This window comes from Ictidomys tridecemlineatus, chromosome 5 (genome assembly GCF_052094955.1).
Source record: "Ictidomys tridecemlineatus isolate mIctTri1 chromosome 5, mIctTri1.hap1, whole genome shotgun sequence".
Taxonomy (NCBI): Eukaryota; Metazoa; Chordata; class Mammalia; order Rodentia; family Sciuridae; genus Ictidomys; species Ictidomys tridecemlineatus.
In genome coordinates, this window is record NC_135481.1 from 37,961,964 (window position 1) to 37,984,021 (window position 22,058).

Consider the following 22,058-nt stretch of genomic DNA (forward strand, 5'->3'; position numbering starts at 1 on the left):
GGAAAAAGGAGCATTTAACCTAGGCAGTATGGAATGAGGAAGGCACACTGGTCAAGCCATGTGTGGAGTAAAAAGAGGAACCAGGGGAAAAAATACAGAGTTTATTTCATTTCTAAGTTTGTCAATTTTCCTTTGAATTAGTGGTAAGTAAACTCATACCTAAAAGGTCCAAGTAGTAAATATTTTAGGCTTTGCATAAGATCTATCAAGACTATTCTGCTCTACCATTGTAACATGAAAGTAACCATAGGTGATGTGTAAATGAGTGTGTGTGGCCATGTTCCTGTAAAACTTTATTTACAAAAACACATAGATTTTTGTAAATTTGACCCACAGACAGTACTTTGCTGGTCCTTGCTTTGAATTTTTAGTTTTCAGAGCCAGAATATTTGTATTCTGTGACATGTCAATAATTGACATGTAATAATTAATTGACATGTAATAATTTAAAAACTAAGCTTGTCTTGGATATTATTCAGCATTTAATAGCTATTTTTTTCTTATATACTGTGGGCTCCGATATAAGTGATAAGGCGCTGAGAACTAAATTAAAATTTCTTCTTGATTTTTTTTTGCTAAGATCAAGTAGGAAACTAGAGTATAAAAATGAATCTTCCAACATAGCATAGACTCAAACTGGTAATGTTAGTGTTACCCTTACTTGGAACCCTGGTCCAAAGGAAGGACTGTTTCTTGTCCTGTGATCATGTGGCCTTTGACAAGTTAGTTAAATTCTTGGGCCTCAATTTCCCCATAAGTGTCTTAAAAGTGGTATTAACCTACTTAAATAATTAGGAAATCAAACTCTAATTTGAAACTTTACTTCAGTAAGCTTCCCTTCTCCCTGTATACACAGAGAATAGTTTAGTTCTGGCCTGATAAGGGATAGAAATAGACTTGGGCCTCTTTGAATCAGTCTAGTTTCTAGGTTTGAGATATTCAAATCAAGGCTGGCTTTCCAAGGAATGGGAAGGGATATTAAAGTGTTGGGGAAAGCTTGGATTCTGATCTAATTTACACCATCTCCCTGGAGATAAAAAATGTCTCCAGGTTTCATTCTACTCTTATCTTTAATCCAGGGATTAGATTAGTTCACATCTAAGACTTTCAACTCTAGGTTTGTTTCAGTGGTACTGTTGCCTTAGAGCATTGGTTTTCTGAGTGTAATCTATAGACCCCAATGTCCTGAAAATCTTTCAGAGGGCCCACAAAGTTAAAACTAAGTTCACAGCAGCACTAAAATATTAGTGTTTTGTTGTTGTTGTTGTTGTTGTTTTTACTGTATTGAGATCTTCAGTAATGGTGAAAAAAGTAATGATGATAATTAAAATTGGCCCCTAAGCTGAACTCGGGACAGTGGTTCCAAACTGTATTCATGGTCATTGTGTTATTTTCTACCAGGTACTCAAAATGAGTTTCTGGAGTTTTGTTTTTTGTTTATTTTGGTACTGGAGATTAAACCCAGGGGTGCTTTACTACTGAGCTACATTCCTAGCCCTTTTTATTTTTTATTTTTGAGACAGGGTCTCACTAAGTTACTTAGGGCCTTGCTAAGTTGTTGAGGCTGGCCTCAAACTTGCATTTCCTTCAGCCTCCAGAGTCACTGGTGTTACAGACATACTCCCAGTGAGTTTTGTTTTTAAGCTAGTTTCACTTAAGAATGTTCTTGTTGAAACTGAAAAAATAATTAAATTTATTAGATTTTGATCTTTTTTTTTTTTTAGTTGTTGATGGACCTTTATTTATTTATTAACTTATATGTGGTGCTGAGAATCGAACCCAGTGCCTCACACATGCGAGGCAAGCGCTTTACTACTGAGCCACAACCCAGCCCAGATTTTGATCTTTGATAACACATTTTAAAAATTGTGATATAATGGGAAATGTACAACTTCATATGGGTGCCAAGGTGCACAGCTGATAGCTTTTTTTGATAAAAAGTAATTATTATGTGGTTGAGTTGCAAGCTAAATTGGCCCCCTTTTTAATGGAGTGAAAAGAATGACTGACAGACTGGTTTTTGAGACATTTGGGTATTTGGTTGGTGTATTTTCAAAATGAAGTGTTGTTATCTCAAAGAAAACAACTGGCAGGCTTATTGGAAATGACAGAGCTTTCAAGAGAAAGTTAGGATTGTGGAAAACTTATATCTACCTTTAAGAGTTTCTCCTTGATAGCTTCCCAGTGAAATTGGGGATGATAATTATGAGTGTGATTTAAAAAACAAATCTTATGGGGCTGGGGATGTGGTTCAAGCGGTAACGCGCTCGCCTCGCATGCACGCGGCCCGGGTTCGATCCTCAGCACCACATACCAACAAAGATGTTGTGTCCGCCCGAGAACTAAAAAATAAATATTAAAATTCTCTCTCTCTCTCTCTCTCTCTCTCTCTCTCTCTCTCTCTCTCTCTCTCTCTCACTCTCTCTTTAAAAAAAAAAAAAAAAAAAAAAAAAAAAAAAACAAATCTTATAATGAAATGTGCTAGCGTTTGGAAAATCTGCCTGACTTAATGAACCAGTATTTTCCAGGTAATCAATGCATGAAGTTTCTAAATCATGCATGTGTAAAAGATTCAATGAAAGTGTAAGATAGACTTATGGATTTTAATGTATCCAAGTGTGAAAAGTTCATTGATAGGCTTGAGATTGATTCCACATTGCAAGAAATTCCATTTATCAAGTTTCATATAGTATTTTAAAAGATCCATAATTCTCTGAAAAAGCTATCAAAACAGATTAAATATAAGGCTGTGATGTAGCTCAGTTGTAGAGCACTTGTCTACCATGCAGGAGGCCCTGAATTTGATCCCTAGCACTGCAAAAACAAAAACAAAAATAATAGTTAAATGCAGAAGCAAATGTGAGAAACCAGCTGTTTTCTATTAAGGTGGACATTAAAGAGGTTTACAAGAGGGCAGGGGTGTGCTCAGTGGTAGAGTACTTGCAAAGTATGCACAAGGCCCTGGGTTTGATCCCTAGTGCCGAGGGGGAAAAAGGTTTATAAAAATGTTGTGGCTCAGCGGTAGAGCGCTCACCTAGCGCAGGAGAGGCCCTGGGTTCAATCCTCAGCACCACATAAAAAATAATTAATTAATGATATTGTATCCAACTATAACTAAAAAGTAAATATCTTTAAAAAAAATGTAAAACAATGCTTTTTTGTTTTAGAAAAAAATAGTTGTCTGTCATTAAAATTGTTTTACATTTTGAGTTAAATATAAGAATGAGTAAATAGGTACATATTTTAAATATTTCTCAATTTTAATTTCTAACATAATGAGCATTCATAAGGTATAACCTACATAAAAGTTCTTTGTGGTGCTCTTTAAGATTATACGAAGAAGGCTGGGGATGTGGCTCAAGCGGTAGTGTGCTCACCTGGCATGTGTGCGGCTGGGTTCGATCCTCAGCCCCACCTACAAACAAAGATATTGTGTCCGCTGAAAACTAAAAAATAAATATTAAAAATTCTCTCTCTCTCTCTAAAAAAAAAAAGATTATTATGAAGAGGTCATGAGACCAAGAAGTTTGTTAGTTGGGGCTGGGGATATGGCTCAAGTAGTAGCGCGCTCACCTGGCATGCGTGAGGCACTGGGTTCGATCCTCAGCACCAAATAAAAATAAAATAAAGATATTGTGTCCACCTAAAGCTAAAAAAAAATAATATTTTAAAAAAGAAGAAGTTATTTGGGAGTCTCTGCCCTAGAGAATTCTGCTTATAAAGAGAATTTTTGAATATAATAATAAGGCCCTTTTCAAATATATAATTTTTTTATCAAGTAAGAAGTGACTGAATTGTTTGTTTCTTTTGAAATGTGATGGCAGAATACCATGTTCCAGAAACTGTCTTCAAGTTTAGGACCCCATCTTTATCTCTTCTGCTGAGGTGCACAAAGGGAAGAAGACTTGTTCTGTTGACATGAGTCCCTGTGGCTGTTTCAAAGAGTCTCCACCAACTTCCCAGGGTTAAAGACACAGCAAGCTGTGGGAAAGAGCTCAGATCAGCAGTGTGAGCATTCCTTCCATGATGTAAAAGGCAGGAAACAGGATGTGGCTTCAAGCTCAGGCTCAGAGCGATCCCTGAATTTTTTCTAAGTTCTGTCCATGACTGGCTGCTCCCTAACTGCTTGACCCATCAGACTTTTGAAATATGAATTTGAAATACCTACTTCTTGGGGTTGGTTGTCAAATTACAGAAAATATATATAAAACTTTTAACCCAGAATCTGGTACCTGTTTATTACTGAAAGATAGCTGCTGTTATTGTTATGGTAATTATTCTCTATTTGGTGACTTCTGAGGCTGAATATTTTTGTCATCCCCAACAAGGCTGAGTTCATATGTTTTTATAGTATATAACTTTCTTCCCCTTTTTTGTAACAGTGCCAGCAGATATAGCATCGCCTGAAAGTGGCAGTAAGTGTAGATATTAAATTTCTCTGGCTCTGGAGATGGTGTTTGTGTTTGCTCTGTCCTCATGATATAGGACATAGGGAGCTACTGGGAATTAGTTGTTCTAGAGGTAAGAATGCTTTGGGCTGGGTTTCATTGCTTGGGCTCTTATATTTGACTATTACTTTTTAAAAACTGTTCCTTGTGAAACACTTTGCTAAGGTACTTATTTTGTAGGGTAAGATCTTCAGACCCATAGGTACCTTGCAGCTTTAGTAAACTTTGTATGATCCTTTCTGCTGATGCCAAAAGTGCATAAAACCCCTTGTTCTAAAATTGGAGTTTAAAGCAATTCACTATGCTTAGTTAATACTGCTGGCTATTTTAAATCTCTGACTTATGAATTTTTGAAGATTTATAGGAGATTAGTATGAGTGGCATTTTGTTGTTGTAGTTGTTTTTGTGTGTATCCCTGTTTTGGAGCTACAAATGTTTTTCTTTTTCATAGGTTGCAACAGGTTTGAAGTGACACTAGAGAAATCCAATAAGAATTTCTCCAAAAAGATTCAGCAGGTAGGTAATGATGATGGTCACTAACTTATATAAGGCCCTGCTGCATTAGTCTATGTTTCTTTAATGAAATACCTGAAGCAGGCTGTTTTGTAAAGAAGAGATTCATGTAGTTCACAATGCTGGAGGTTCAAGGACATGATGCCAGCGACAGCACAGCTCTGGTGAAGGCCTCTTGGCAGGACTACATGTGAGAAGGAGAGATTGTATTGACAAATAGGAAGAAGCCAGAGAGTGATTCAGGAAGGAACTTAATTCTTTTATAAGAACCATCTACTGATCACTAATGCAAGAATTGCATGAGAACTACCTTAAGCACTTCTAATGGCACATCCCTAATGACTTAAGGACCTCCCACCAGGCCTCTTCTCTTAATATCATCACACTGGGGACCAGGCTTCTAATACATGAACCCTTGAGGGACACCATCAAACCATATCCAAAGCATAGCACTCACCAAAGTTAAAACTTTGATAATGTTACTTATTAACTCTGAATCCTCTTCTCTCTCCTCTCCATTTTTACAGGGATCTTTGCCCGTGTATTATGTGCTTGAGAGTCCCTTTCATAAGCAGAAATTGTGGTTGCACATAAAAATGAGTCAGATCCTTATAGGATGTAGACAGGCTCTTTAGTTCCTTTTTAATATTGTTGTTAATGAACATTTGTTAAATGTTGTCAGAAATGTTCAATTGAGTCTAATGATTTGCTATTTTCTAGATCCATGTTGTTTCCCAGTTTAAGATTCTGGTCAGTCTTTTAGGTAAGAAAAGTTTGCATTTGTATTTCATATGTTAAAAAACTAAAGCTATGACCTAACTAACACTTTCATGGTTGTTTTGATAATAGTTATATAACAATAAATTGCCATGTTCTGTGCCACATATAGTACTAGGGCCTATGGGTAACAAAGGCAGCATCACTTCATTTATTTAATTATCAATCAAGTTTTTATTGAGCCCTACTCTGCAAAGCTTGAACTAGATATTGGGAATACCAAGTTCAGTAAGACATTGTTTCTATCCTTCATCTTTATATTCTAATCGTGTAGGCTGAGTAATAGAAAAATCATGATATAAGTGACAGTGAAAATTTATAAAAAATGTTGTGGGATCATAGTAATGGGAGGGATTATGCTATGTAGTTGGATGATTAGAATTTCCACAGGAACAAAGAGGTGGCCCCATGACTTGATAGTACATAGCAAGTAGTTCATTATGGCCAGACTTGAGATATGTGGTGGAGAGTGGCAAGCTATTGGTTGAGAGACAGATGGAGGCCAGACTGTTAGGGCCTTGTTTGAAAAACTGTGGTTTCATGGAAGGTAGCCAGCTAGACCCTTTTTAGGACTAGAAATTTGCCTAACCCTCTTTAGCCCAGGGCCCAAATAGCAGAATTATTGTAATCTTAAGTTCCTAGGTCCACTGATGAACATTTAAGGCAATTAAATCTTCATGACAACAACTATATATGAGGCCAGGATCAAATTACATTTGTCCCTCTTATATATATTTTCACTTTCTGTAGTTTAGTTACTGCTGGGTTTCTGTTCTCATGACTAAAAGGCTCAGGGTTTACTCCAGTTGAACTGGGCTGACTGGGCTGCGCAAAATAACCACACAAGAGATACAAATACCTTTTTCTTTGGGTTCAGAGTGATAGTTCCTCTGACCTTAAGGGTCCGCAGAAAGAGAGAGAGTGAGAGCACGCACTGACCCCTTTTATTGTGGAGAAGCTATTCAAATGAGGCAAGGGGTCAGGTTTCATCTTCATGATGTCCACTGTCAGCAGGTTGACTGACACCTGGGTAGGCCACACCCAAGGACACAGTAAGAGAAGGGGACCCACAGACAAGGCACTTCATGGAAGATTCTATCCTAAACAGGGCAAGGGGTTATATTACTAAGGAACAGGTGTGCATAGCTTCAGCCATAGGGCTGTAGCAAGACACACCCATGCATGAGACATCGACCCAGGAACCCAAGAAGGGTGGGGAAAACTCTGCCACATTTCTGTGACTGAGCGCCTCAGCACACAGCCAGGGAGTGTGACTCAGTCACATGTAAGGTTGGTCTCCTACAAGTTACCTGTAGTCAGCTGTGGGTTTGAAAGAACAGTAGTGGATACGTGGGTACAGTATAATAAGTTTTTTATTTTTGAGAGAGACCATATTTATATAATTTTTTGTTAACAGTATATTATTATAATTGTTCTTTTATTTAAAAAAATTTTTTTACTGTGCCTAATTTATAAATTAAATTTTATCATGAGTATGTTTGTATAGGAAAAACATAGTAAATATTCGGTTTGGTACTATATTGATTCAGACATTCACTAAGGATCGTGGAACTAGGTAGCCTAACAGAGACTATTGAATTATTTTGCTACCTTTGCTGCATTAGAAATCCTTTCCATGGGTTTGTACAAAATCCACTGAGGATTTCTTTTTTTCTCATTAGAGCCTCCTATATTATAGCTTTGAAAGACATTTCTTGTACAAATACTATATCACAAATTTCCAGACTTGAGGACAGGTTATAAGGGTGCTATGGAGTGAAAGAGCTTTTGCTCATATCAGTCCAAATTTTTAAGGAATGAAATATCCAAGTTCAAAAGACCAGGTGACTACTTACATATTTTGTACTGGTGATAGCCCAGAAGGAAAACAAATAAAACTGAAGGTACATCCTAGCAACATCTTCTGCATGTCAGACAGTTACATTTTTGTCCTAGAGAATGGTGATCATTGACAGTGACATTTTACCTCTTCCTAAACAGAAAACAACATTTATGTCCATGACCTATTGACATTTCAACAAATCACTACAGTTTCAAAGGCAAAAGGAGCATCGCTATTCACATGTGACCTTCAGGTAAGTGTATGCAGGATGTACTTTGACTTTGTGCTTTAATCCGTATAGTCTTTCCGACATTCCTACCATTTCATGGTAAGAATGATATTGACAGTCTCAATCCAACAGCTGTCAAAGAGACTTTGATTTATTTACTTTGGATTATAGTATATGGTGCCAGGTTGAAATATTTGCATTCTCTGTGTGTGTAATTAGAATACCAGACATCTGTGCTGGAGTTCTTAGCTGGCAGGCCTTGAGGACGAAGTGTTCCTTAGCCAGTTGTTTCTAAATACATCTTAGAGAACTTTTCTGGTTGCAAGACTTTATATTACAAGGGATTTTCAGATCAATAGATATTTCAAGGTAGAAAATGCATATTTTCGTTGTCAGTTATAGAGTCACTATATATGCATCCTCATTTGCCATGTCTCTTCATAGCACACAGATACTGGTGAGGAGGTATTGCGGATGTGTGTGGCAGTGAAAAAGAAACTACAGCTTTACTTCTGGAAAGACAGGGAATTTCATGAATTGCAGGTATAGTCCATTGGTGCCTTGTTTTATGGGTTGGGTAGAAACTGCTGCCAAAGTTGGCCTATAGCTTGAGAGACTTTCTGTGGATTCTAATGAAGTTTAGCATCCCCAGCTTGTAGTTCCTCTCAACCCAATACTCTAGTATGAAGAACCTGAAAGCTTATCCATGCCCACTTGTGATATAATTCTATAGCGTTTCTGCAGATTGGTTTTTTTCAGAATGTGTTTTCTTTCACCTTTTTTCAACTGGATAAGATGCGCTTTGTCCTGTTCCTGGGTGACTTCTATTTTTATTAAGAGTAGTTTCCTGGCCTTGTGCTTAGAGAATTGTGCTAAGATGAGGGTGAGGGTTATTTTACAGAAATGAAGCATACTAACAGAAAGGTCATGGTTTTGTTTGTTTTTGAACTTTTACTCTCTCTCTTCAGGGGGACTTCAGTGTACCAGATGTGCCCAAGTCCATGGCATGGTGTGAAAATTCTATCTGTGTGGGTTTCAAGAGAGACTACTATCTGATAAGGGTAAAAATCTTATGATTTTACAAATGTCATCAGTGTGTCTTGGGAAAGATGATTATGAGTTTACCTTGGAAAGATGATTGCATGCTTCTGAACTATAGGTCAGAAGACCACCTTAAGTTGGGCTTTTGGGTTTGTGTTTGTTTCTCTATTTGTTTGTTGTTTATACTCAGCATTCTCCACAAATAAGATGTTTGTGTAGGTTAGATCAAGCAGAGTTGACTCTTAGTTCTCTACATAATGATTATCCACAGCATGTATCTAATTATTAGGACAGAGAGTTAGAGCTGCTTGGGTAGGTCCAACAGCATTATCATGGACTGCTATCCTAAGGCTTCAGTGCTCAAGAATTATATGTCAGTTTTAGTGTTAACTAAAGTATTTTTGAGACTTTGGTCTCCTGCCCCCTTAAATTTCTTAGTATATTTGTTTTCAGGTTTTTGTTGTTGTTTATTTCTAAAGCTACATGTGTGTATTATAGAAAATAAGAAAACAGAGATAAGGGAATAAAGTAAATGCAAATCATTCAGAATCCTCCTGGCCATTCAGAAATAATTCATGGAGGTAAGAGGTATAGCTCAGCATAGAGCACTTGCCTGGAATGCACAACGCTCTGGATTCAATCCCTAGTATTGCACAAAGAAAAGAAAGAATCACTGTTAACCATTTGGTGTATGGGTTTCTGCCTTGTTTACAAAAATATCATGTTTTACACATTGTTTCAATCTGCTTTTTCTCTTAAGTAGTAAATAAATACAACATTGCTTTTTTTTTTTCTTCTAATATATATACTCTAGAAAAGATTGATATACCATTCCTATCATAAAGCAATCTAAATTCCTTAGCTTTACACAACTTTAATAATCCTTGGCAATTCTAGGAGGCTTTCTCCCTACTTCCCACTGTGTATCTTTTTGATATATTTGTTCTGTATGTTTATTTTTGGAATATTTTGATTTTACCAGCATTGGGTTTGCAAACTCCTGAAGGAATCACTGTTGTGCAGCTGACTAAGTAACAACTGAGCATATAGGTACTGAGAGAAGTCTACAAGGAGTGGAGGACTAAGCCAAAAGTGGGATTAGGGATCTCAATCCTCTGAATTCTGTGGATTCTTCCATCACCTCCACTATGGTAGGCAAATTTTCTACCACTGAGCTAGACCCTGTCTCCTTTACCTTCTTGGGGATAGTTTTCTTCTTACATTTTTTATTACATATGTATTTTTCATTGGCATATTATCATTATTATATATAGTAGTGGAATTCATTTTTAAGTACTTGTACATGCACACAACATAACAATATAATTTGGGCAATTTTGTTCCCAAGAAATGAAGTTTTCTTTCTTTTTTTGGTGGTACATGGAATTCAATCCAGGGCCATTCCACCACTGAGCTACATCCTCAGCCTGGTTTTCTTTCTTTCTTTCTTTTTTTATTTTTTGGTAATTTTTTTAGTTGTGGATGGACACAATCAGTCAATCTCAATCTCTCTCTCTCTCTTTCTCTCTCCTCTCTCCTCTCCTCTCCTCTCCTCTCCTCTCCTCTCCTCTCCTCTCCTCTTCTCTCTCTCTCTCTCTCTCTCTCTCTCTCTCTCCCCCCCCCTTTCTCTCTCACTTGACCCAGTGCCTCACATGTACAAGCAAGATTTCTACCACTGAGCTAAAGCCCCGTTCCTATCCCAAACCCCTTTATATTTTTTATTTTGAGATAGGATCTTATCAAGTTGCCCTAGTCTTCAACTTGCGATCCTTCTGCCTCATCCTCTTGATTGGGATTATGGGCATGTGCCACTGCAATTGGCAGGGATACAGTTTGCTGAAGGTAGGAAATCTTGCTTTGGACCCCAAGCTATTTAGAAGTTATTTATTTATTGACATACAACAAACTTCATTCCTTTTGTTATGCAATTGTGGTTTTTGAAAAATGCCCAGAGTTATGTAACTAATGTCATAGTCAAAATTCAGAGCAATTCTGGCCCTTGCTTCTCCTCTCTCGGCAAGGCCTGGGGGATCAGAGCAAGAAATGGGGACCATGTTCTACTCAAGCTGACGACTCTCAACTACCACAATCTTTCTAGCTTCAACTGTAAAGATGAAACAGAATTTAGAAATCTTATTGTTTGTCTTGAAGACCAGAAAATCAGAACTACAAGATTGAAGACAGGTAATTTAAGAAACATCCACAGCAGTGACTGGCCCAAGTTCTTTGAAAAGTATCTCAGAGATGTTAACTGTCCTTTCAAGATTCAGGATGGACAAGAAGCAGTTGACTGGCTTCTTGGCTTAGCTGTTAGACTTGAGTATGGAGATAACGCTGAAAAATACAAAGACTTGGTACCTGATAATGCAAAAAATACTGACAGTGCAACTAAAAATGCAGAGCCCTTGATCAGTTTGGATGTAAATAATCCTAACTATAAAGCTGGTGTGATGGCTTTGGCTCACCTTCTTCAGATTTGGCCCATGGTGATTACTTGGTAATGTTTAAGGCAATTCACATTTTGGTTCAAGAGTGCTAAAACAAATTTAAAAAAAGAGGGCTTGCCTGTTGCTTTAGACAAACATATTCTTGGCTTTGACACAGGAGATGCAGTTTTTAATGAAGCTGCCCATATTCTGCAATTGCTGCATATAGAAGAACTCAGAGAACTACAGACAAAAATTAATGAAACCATAGTAGCTGTTCAGATAATTCAGCTATTTGAATTATTGCTGATCCAAAGACAGACCACCGACCAGGGAAACTTGGAAGATGAATACTTCAAGATTTTAGCTTCTTATCTACTTAGTACAATTGGGAACCAGTATGCTTCTGGCATGTGTTTGGAAATCAAATGTCATATTTTCAAGGGATCCTCCCAGAAAATTGACTATGTTCTAGAGATTTACCACCATTGCTTTTTTCCTTAATAAAGTTTGGGAAAGTGAAGGGGAAAAAAAATTCAGAGCAGTTTTATCACCCTAAAAATTCCCTCAAAGTGCCCCTTTGAAATTAGCCCCTCACCTAACTCCCAAATCTCTGGTAACCACAAATCAGTTGTCTCTTTAACATTTATCTTTTTCAGAATTTTATGTAGTACAGTCATACAATAGGTAGCCTTTTGAATCTGGCTTCTTTCACTGAACATAATATATTTGAAATGGATACATTTATGTTGTTTGTGACCATGGTTTATTTTTTTCATAACTGAGTAACGTTCTCTGGTGTAGATGTATTATGGTTTATCCATTCAACAGTTGAAGGATAGTTATTCTCAGTTTTTAGCAAATATGAATAAAACTGCTATAAATATATGCATTCAGATTTTGCATAAACATAACTTTTCATTTCCCTTGGGCAAATGTCTTGGAATGGGGTTGATGGGTCATATGGTAAGTTTATATTTAACTTGTAAGAAACTGGCAAACAAAATGACTGTAGCATTTTGATTCCCACCAGCAGTATGTGAGAGCTGCAGTGGCTCTGCAACTTGGAGCACCTGACATCTTTAGTTACTTTCTGTATATTAAAGAACTGGTTTTATACTGTGATAAAAGTTGTTATAAGGAACACTATGATACTTAATGTCAAACAAGGAATATCATGGGCTTTTCTTTTCAGGCTTTTTTCATGCCTCTGGCTAGGGAATCTTGATTGATTCACTTTGTCTTTTTCTAGGTGGATGGAAAAGGGTCCATCAAAGAACTCTTTCCAACAGGAAAACAGCTGGAGCCCTTAGTCGCACCTCTGGCAGATGGAAAAGTGGCTGTGGGTCAGGATGATCTTACTGTGGTCCTCAATGAGGAGGGAATCTGCACACAGAAATGTGCCCTGAATTGGACAGACATACCTGTGGCCATGGGTGAGACCAGCAATAGCTATTGTTTGCCATTTGTGCTGGTGTTGCATGTCATTCCTGTAGCATGGAGTCCCACTCATACATAGCTTTAGTAGACTGCTTCACATTCCACTCAGTTCCCTTCTCTTAAGTAGACAGTGTTTTTAGAGTCCTTAAAAATGTGATAACCTAGTTTTTATAAGAAGCTGAGTTTTGCTCCTCAGTGGGAGGAAATGTAAACAGAAATGTACATTTTAGAAAGAGATTGTCTACTGCTAGTTTTACTTCTTGGTTTATTTTCTTCCACCTTCTTAATGTTTTTGTACATGCGTCTTCTTCCTAATAGACTACATTTGGAAGTTTGTGGAAATTCCTTATTTATTACTTTAATATGTATAACTTCATATGAAGAACTTTTGATGGTTGCCATTATTTTTGTAGGTTAGAGGCACAGATTGCATTTAGGTGTCAGCTTCTGTCCTACATATTAGATGTTTCTGTTGCTATGTCTGCCTCAAGTTCCCAATTCTCTGCAGTAGCATTGCTTGGAAGCATGATGCCACTTTTGCAATAATTTCTTTGTGGTTAGAAGCATGAACATTTTTATATAGTCACTACTGTGGAGTGGGGCACAGACATGCTTTCTGTCTCTAAGGACTATAGCTCGAGAGACAAGCACTACATCTTGGATAAAGACAAAAAAACAAGTCACCACTTAAGGTGTTAATTGAAGTGCATTAAAATCCAGCAGTTCGCAGAGAGGGAAATTCATTGTTTAGTCTGGAAGACATTTCACTGTATAGGTAAGTTTGGACCAGACCAGTTAGGGAGTTTGGGATCTTGCTAAGAAAAATTTCCTTTCATTCTAGGCAGAAAGAGTAATGTGGAAATACAAAGACATGCTGATATGTGGGAGGTCATTACAGATACTGACCTAGCTGAAATAGGTGATCCGAATTATGTAGGAATAAAATAGGCCAGTTGTTCCAGGTCAATGAAAAAATCTAAGAGGCCAGCAGAATCCTCAGTGGTAGAATGTCTTAATAAAAGCATCACTTTCTGGTGGTATTTAGAGGAAGGTAAATAAAAAGGAAGGGAAATCAAAGGACAGTGTTTTAAAAGACCCAAGATTATGTATGTTGATAAGTTTGGGAGTCCTAAGAGCTTCATAGGCTGCTTCCTGATGTTCTAAAGAACCTTATTTTCCTTTTTGGAGAGAAAAAAAAGTGGCAGTTGAGCTCAAGATACACATAATTTGTTTGAAGGGTATTTCTGATTCCCTGGCGTGATAGTTCCTGTTTTAAAACCCTTGCTTGTTCCCAGTACCTTCCATGGTGCTTCTCAAAAACATTTCTGTGCCTTAACCTACTGAGCCACATTTTGAGGCACTTCCTCTGTGAAGCCTTCTTTGGACCAAAGATAGGATTAGTCACTCTTTCCAGCCTTCCACAACCCTCTGAGATATTGCTGTCATGGTACCGTATCACTCAGAATACAGTGAGTGATCTATGTCCTTTGCTCATATAGGAGCTCTATAAGGTCTGGGCTTATGTCTTGATCCTCTTTAAATCCTTACTATGTAGTACAGTGCCTGAAACATCAGATCCTTTTAGAAAATACTTATTGAATAAATAAGTCATTATCTTTATCAGCCATCTGTTCATTGTATGTCTGCTATATGCTAGCCACCCTGACAAGTTTTAAAGTCATAATGAGATCCAGAAAGTCTCTATTATCAAAGAGTTGGGGAGACTGAATGAATAAGATGATAAGCAAATGAGTTTCTATTACAGATTACCTTTTTAAAAAAAAATAAAATTAAATTAAACCTTATACAAACGGGCCAGATTTTGAAAGGAGAAAGAAATTTTTACATATTTATACTGTTAGCACTAAAGAAAATTGTACTAACTTTTCAAAATGAGGCCAGCATAAAAAGAAAAAAAATTCAATACAAAACAACATACTTTTGATTTTATTATTATTTTTGATAAAATGAAAAATATTAGAACTGCCTGGCATGGTGGCACATGCTTTTGATCCCAGCAACTTGAGAGGCTAACTAGGAGATTACAAAATTAAGGCCAGCCTCAGCAACTTAGCAAGGCCCTTAGCAACTTAGTGAGACCCTGTTTCAAAATAAAAAATAAAAAGCGCTGTAGATGTAACTCAGTGATAAAAGCACCTCTAGATTCAATCCCAAGACCCCCCCACCCCACAAAATCAGCATAATAATTGCAATAGCATTCAAACTGCGGTAAATTTGACTTGAAACTTCAAGTTATTTATTTTTTAGTTGCCTTCTAATCATGAGATCTTATGATAGTGTTCAGAGTGTAAATTCAAATATAATAGAAAAAGTTTTTTTAATCAGAAAATGGCTAATTAAGAACATAAATTCAGCTGGGTGGGGTGGCACACACCTGTAATCCCAGAAGCTATGGAGGCTTAGGCAGGAGGATTGTGAGTTCAAAGCAGCAACAATGAGGCACTAAGCAACTCAGTGAGACCCCGTCTCTAAATACAGTACAAAATAGGTCTGGGGATGTGGCTTAGTGGTCAAGTGCCCATGAGCTCAATCCCTAGTACTTCCCCTAAAAAAGAGAATATAAATTCATAGCAAGTTAACCATACCAAGAAACTATTCTTAGGAATATATTCGTTGAGGTTAAATTTCTGTGTAATTATGCCAAATAGTGGTTTGCTTTTTTACTAACTCTTTTGTTACATTTAAAAATTTTTTATTTTTAAGCATGGCAAAAAACACAACAGCAGTTTCCAACATGTGAGTGTTAAGAGGGGACAAGCCACACAAGGTGGCACACACCTATAATCCCAGAGACTTTGGAGGCTGAGAGAGGAGTATTTGAAGTTTGAGGCCAGCTTTAGCAATTTAACGAGTTTCTCAGCAACTTAATGAGACCCTGTCTCAAAAAAATAAAAAGAACTGGTGGTAAAACATGCCTGGTTTTTTTGGAGGGGGGGCGGGGGGAGTCTGGAGGTGGTGGGAGGGTGTTGGCTGCACTGGGGATTGAAACCCCAGCCTCACACATGCTAAATAAGAGTTCTACCACTGATTTACACCCTCAGTCCCTATTGCGATTATATTTAATGTAGTATCCAAGTAACAAATTTATTTCATAGTTCATTATAAACTAAAGCAGATTTTTATTCAGTCTTATTCAGAATTTTTGTATTTTTTTTCCTTTTTTTTCTTTAAATTTTTTTATTTATTCTTTTTTTTTAATTTGTTGTTCAAAACATTACAAAGCTCATGACATATCATCTTTCATACTTTTGACTCAAGTGGGTTATGAACTCCCATTTTTACCCCAAATACAAATTGCAGAATCACATCAGTTACACATTCACATTTTTCCATAATGACATGTTAGTGACTGTTGTATTCTGCTACCTTTCCTATCCCCTACTATCCCCCCTCCCCTCCCCTCCCATCTTCCCTCTCTACCTCATCTGCTGTTGTTCAGTTCTCTCCCTTGTTTCCCCCCCCTCTTTCCCCTTACAACCTCTTCTATGTAATTTTGTGTAACATTGAGGGTCTTCTACCATTTCCATCTGCTTTCCCTTCTCTCTCCCTTTCTCTCCCCTCACTCGTCTCTGTTTAATGTTAATCTTTTCCTCATGCTTTTCCTTCCTGTTCTGTTCTTAGATGCTCTCTTTATATCAAGGAAGACATTTGGCATTTGTTTTTTAAGGATTGGCTAGCTTCGCTTAGCATAATCTGCTCTAATGCCATCCATTTCCCTGCAAATTCCATGATTTTGTCATTTTTTAGTGCTGCGTAATACTCCGTTGTGTATAAATGCCACATTTTTTTTATTCATTCATCTATTGAAGGGCATCTAGGTTGGTTCCACAGTCTTGCTATTGTGAAATGTGCTGCTATGATCATTGATGTGGCAGTATCCCTATAGTACGCTCTTTTAAGATCCTCAGGGAATAGTCCCAGAAGGGCGATAGCTGGGTCAAATGGTGGATCCATTCCCAGCTTTCCCAGGAATCTCCATACTGCTTTTCAAATTGGCTGCACCAATTTGCAGTCCCACCAGTAATGTACAAGTGTACCCTTTTCCCCACATCCTCGCCAGCACTTTATTGTTGTTTGACTTCATAATGGCTGCCAATCTTACTGGAGTAAGATGATTTCTTAGGGTGACCTTGATTTGCATTTCTCTGACTGCTAGAGATGGTGAGCATTTTTTCATGTACTTGTTGATTGATTGTATGTCCTCCTTTGAGAAGTTTCTGTTCAGGTCCTTGGCCCATTTGTTGATTGGGTTATTTGTTATCTTATTGTTTAATTTTTTGAGTTCTTTGTATATTCTGGATATTAGGGTTCTATCTGAAGTGTGAGGGGTAAAGATTTGTTCCTAGGATGTAGGCTCTCTATTTACCTCTCTTATTGTTTCTCTTGCTGAGAAAAAACTTTTTAGTTTAAGTAAGTCCCATTTGTTTATTCTTGTTATTAACTCTTGGGCTATGGGTGTCCTATTAAGAAATTTGGAGCCCGACCCTACAATATGTAGATCGGAGCCAACTTTTTCTTCTATCAGATGCAGTGTCTCTGATTTGATATCTAGCTCCTTGATCCATTTTGAGTTAACTTTTGTGCATGGTGAGAGAAAGGGATTCAGTTTCATTTTGTTGCATATGGATTTCCAGTTTTCCCAGCACCATTTATTGAAGATGCTATCCTTCCTCCATTGCATGCTTTTAGCCCCTTTATCAAATATAAGATAGTTGTAACTTTGTGGATTAGTCTCTGTGTCCTCTATTCTGTACCATTGGTCCACCTGCCTGTTTTGGTACCAGCACCATGCTGTTTTTGTTACTATTGCTCTGTAGTACAGTTTGAACTCTGGTATCGCTATACCTCCAGATTCATGCTTCCTACTTAGAATTGCTTTTGCTATTCTGGGTCTTTTGTTTTTCCATATGAATTTCATGATTGCTTTATATATCTACAAGAAATGCCATTGGGATTTTGATTGGCATCACATTAAACCTATAGAGAACTTTGGGTAATATCGCCATTTTGATGATGTTAGTTCTGCCTATCCATGAACAGGGTACATTTTTCCATCTTCTAAGATCTTCTTCTATCTCCCTCTTTATGGTTCTGTAGTTTTCATTGTATAAATCTTTCACCTCGTTTGTTAGGTTGATTCCCAGGTATCTTATTTTCTTTGAGGATGTTGTGAATGGAGTGGTTTTCCTCATTTCCATTTCAGAAGTTTTGTTGCTGATATACAGGAATGCCTTTGATTTATGCGTGTTGATTTTATATCCTGCCACTTTGCTGAATTCATTTATTAACTCTAGCAGTTTCTTTGTAGACCCTTTTGGGTCTGTTAAATATATTATCATGTCATCCGCAAATAGTGATAATTTAAGTTCTTCTTTTCCTATTTTTATGCCTTTAATTTCTTTTGTCTAATTACTCTGGCTAGTATTTCAAGAATTAAATTGAATAGAAGTGGTGAGAGAGGGCATCCCTGTCTTGTTCCAGATTTTAGAGGGAATGCCTTCAGTTTTTCTCCATTTAGGATGATGCTAGCCTGAGGTTTAGCATAGATAGCTTTTACAATGTTGAGGTAAGTTCCTGTTATCCCTAGTTTTTCTAGTGTTTTGAACATAAAGGGATGCTGTACTTTGTCGAATGCTTTTTCTGCATCTATCGAGATGATCATATGGTTCTTATCTTTAAGTCTATTGATGTGGTGAATAGCATCCATTGATTTCCGTATATTGAACCAGCTTTGCATCCCAGGGATGAATCCTACTTGATCATGGTGTACAATTTTTTTGATATGCTTTTGTATTCGATTTGCCAGGATTTTATTGAATTTTTTGCATCCAAGTTCATTAGAGATATTGGTCTGTAGTTTTCTTTCTCTGAAATGTCTTTGTCTGATTTCGGGATCAGGGTGATGTTGGCCTCATAGAATGAATTTGGAAGAGCTCCTTCTTTTTCTATTTCTTGAAATAGCTTGAAAAGTATTGGTATTAATTCTTCTTTGAAGGTTTTGTAAAACTCCACTGTATATCCATCCGGTCCAGGGCTTTTTTTGGTTGGTAGTCTTTTGATGGCTTCTTCTATTTCTTCCTTTGTTATTGGTCTATTTAAATTGTGTGTGTCTTCCTGACTCAATCTGAGCAGATCGTATGACTTAAGAAATTTATTGATATCTTCACTATCTTCTATTTTATTGGAATATAGGGTTTCAAAATACTTTCTAATTATCTTCTCTATTTCTGTAGTGTCTGTTGTGATGTTGCCTTTTTCATCCAGTATGTTAGTAATTTGAGTTCTTTCTCTTCTTCTCTTCATTAGCATGGCTAAGGGCCTGCGATCTTATTCATCTTTTCAAAGAACCAACTTTTAGTTTTATCAATTTTTTCAATGGTTTTTTTTTTTGTTTCAATTTCGTTGATTTCTGCTCTGATTTTAATTATTTCTTGTCTTCTACTACATTTGCTGTTGTTATGCTCTTCCTTTTCTAGGGTTTTGAGGTGTAGTGTGAGTTCATTTATTTGTTAGTTTTTTCTTTTTTTGAGGAAAGAACTCCAGGAAATGAATTTCCCTCTTAAAACTGCTTTCATTGTGTCCCATAGATTCCGGTATGTTGTGTCTGTATTGTCATTTATATCTAAGAATTTTTTTATCTCCTCCTTTATGTCTTCTGTAACCCATTGATCATTCAGTAACATATTGTTCATTTTCCATGTGATGTAGGATTTTTCCTTCCTTCTTTTATCATTGATTTCCAGTTTCATTCCATTATGATAGGATATGGTGCATGGTATTATATCCACACCTTTATATTTACTAAGAGTTGCCCTATGGCATAGTATATGGTCTATCTTTGAGTAGGATCCATGTGCTGCTGAGAAGAAGTGTATCCACTTGATGATGGTTGATATATTCTATATATGTCGGTTAAGTCTAGGTTATTGATTGTGCTATTGAGTTCTATAGTTTCTTTATTCAGCTTTTGTCTAGAGGATCTGTCTAATGGCAAGAGCGGTGTGTTGAAGTCACCCATAATTATTGTGTTGTGGTCTATTTGACTCTTGAACTTGAGGAGAATTTGTTTTATGAACATTGTAGCACCATTGTTTGGTGCATACAGATTGATAATTGTTATGTCTTGTTGGTGGATGGTTCCTTTTAACAGTATATAGTGTCCTTCTTTATCCCTTTTGATTAACTTAGGTTTGAAGTTGATTTTATTCAATATGAGTATGGCCACTCTTGCTTGCTTTCAAGTGCCATGTGAGTGGTATGATTTTTCCCAACCTTTCACCTTCAGCCTATGTATGTCTTTTCCTATCATATGAGTCTTCTGGATTTGTTTTTTTGATCCAGATTACTAGCCTATGTCTCTTGATATTAGGCCATTAACATTTAAGGTTACAATTGAAAAATGGTTTGTATTTCCAGTCTTGTTTATTTATTTATTTATTTTAGTTTGGCTAATTTTTACTCTTTGGTTATTTTCCTCCCCCTTTACTGAGATACCTCCCGCTGTTAGTTTTGGGCGCTGTTTTTTATTCCTCTTCTTGTAGTATTTTGCTCAAAATGCATTGCAATGCTGGTTTTCTGGCTGCGAATTCTTTTAATTTTTGTTTATTGTGAAGTATTTTAATTTCATTGTCAAATCTGAAGCTTAATTTTGCTGGATACAGTATTCTTGGTTGGAATCCATTATTTTTCAGCGTTTGAAATACATTGTTCCAGGATCTTCTCGCTTTCAAAGTCTGTGATGAAAAATCAGTCGTTAACCTAATTGGTTCACCCCTGAATATAATCTGCCTCCTTTCTATCATAGCTTTTAATATTCTCTCCTTGTTCTGTATGTTGGCTATCTTCATAATTATATGTCTTGGAGTTGGTCTATTACGGTTTTGAATGTTTGGGGTCCTGTAGGCTTCCAGGATTTGGCAATCCATTCCATCTTTTATCTCTGGGAAGTTTTCTAGAATTATTTCATTTAATAGGTTGTCCATTCCTTTAGTTTGAACCTCTATGTCTTCTTCTATCCCGATGACTCTCAAATTTGGTTTTTTTATGACATCCCATATCTCTTGAATTGATTGCTCGTGGGATTTAAGCATCTTTTCTGTGTTGACTCTATTCTTTTCAAGTTGATAAACTTTGTCTTCATTATCTGATGTTCTGACTTCTATTTGATCTAGTCTATTTGTAATATTCTCGTTTGAGTTTTTTATTTGGTTTATAGTTTCCTGCATTTCTAGGATTACTGTTTGATTTTTTAAGATCTCTATCTCCTGGTAAAGCTGGTTCTTTGCCATTTGAATTTGTTTGTTTAATTCATTTTCAAAATATACTTTCATTGCTTGGACTTGCTCTCTGGTGTCTTCTCTAATATTCCGTTCCATCTGAGTTAGGTATGCCTTGAGTTCTTTCCCTATCCATGTTTCTGATGCTTCTAGGTCCTCCTGTAGATTTAAGTTGTCCAGCATTGTTTGTAATCCTTTTTTCCCTTGTTTTTTCATGTTGTTCATGTTACTTTCCAGCTCTGTTTGATTGCTGTGTTTCTGTTCTCTCCTATAAATTTGTTTTGGTTTTGTATATCTCTGTTGTCTTTCCTTTGTGGTGGTAGACTATGCCTGCTAAAGTGGATTCCGCTGGTTAGGAGTTCCGACGGCCGAACTCCGGTGATGTCACCTCTCTGCTATGGCGGGCCCGGGCTCCTTGCTGGGGTGTCTGAAGGGAGGGGTGGGACTGGTCTGTCTCTGGTTGGTTTCAGCTCCCGGTTAGCTACTTCATGAAGGCCTGGCTATAGACGTCTTCCTAGAGTCACTGAGCCGTACCTCGGGGTCTAGCCACGCGGTTGCCGGCGTGCGGGCGGTCTCCAGCCGCCCAGTCATGGGGGCCGCGGGCGGTCTCTAACCGCCCAGTCATGCGGGTAGGGGACGGGCAGTCGCTGGCAGGCGGTCTCTAGCCGCCCAGTTGCGGGGGCAGCGGGCGTGTGGTCGCCGGTGGGCGGGCGATCTCCAGCCACCCAGTCCTGCGGGCGGTCGCCAGCTGGCGGGTAGTCTCCAGCTGCCCAGTTGCGCGGGCAGCGGGCTGGTGGTTGCTGGCCGGCGGGCGGTCTCCAGCTGCCCAGTCGCGCGGGCAGCGGGCATGCTGTCGCAGGCGGGCGGGCGATCTCTAGCCGCCCAGTCGCGAGGGCCTGACCTCATCCCCTGGCTTCTCCTGCTAACCCTGGTTTCTCCTGCTAGCCCGGCCTTCCCCTGTGTGATGCCTCTCAGCAGTTCAAAGTGTCCTCTGGGCCTGCAGTTTGCTGGGTGTGGAGGGTGGCTATTGGGAACCACAGCACC

The 22,058-nt window shown here is 37.8% G+C and overlaps 1 protein-coding gene and 1 pseudogene across 5 annotated transcripts in view; both read left to right on the forward strand.

Moving 5' to 3' along the window:
- The window catches only part of Vps39 (VPS39 subunit of HOPS complex), a 55,950-nt gene that overhangs the window by 7,841 nt on the left and 26,051 nt on the right, over positions 1-22,058 (forward strand). For 4 of the 5 annotated variants that reach the window (XM_021726064.3, XM_078048936.1, XM_078048937.1 and 1 more), the window contains exons 3-9: positions 4,383-4,415; positions 4,900-4,964; positions 5,682-5,724; positions 7,740-7,834; positions 8,255-8,353; positions 8,779-8,871; positions 12,530-12,713. In XM_021726064.3, coding sequence (XP_021581739.2) covers positions 4,383-4,415; positions 4,900-4,964; positions 5,682-5,724; positions 7,740-7,834; positions 8,255-8,353; positions 8,779-8,871; positions 12,530-12,713 — 612 coding nt within the window. The remainder of the gene's footprint in view (positions 1-4,382; positions 4,416-4,899; positions 4,965-5,681; positions 5,725-7,739; positions 7,835-8,254; positions 8,354-8,778; positions 8,872-12,529; positions 12,714-22,058) is intronic. The other variant, XM_005316451.5, reaches the window with a different exon arrangement.
- LOC101972713 (RNA transcription, translation and transport factor protein pseudogene) lies at positions 10,009-12,574 on the forward strand (annotated as a pseudogene).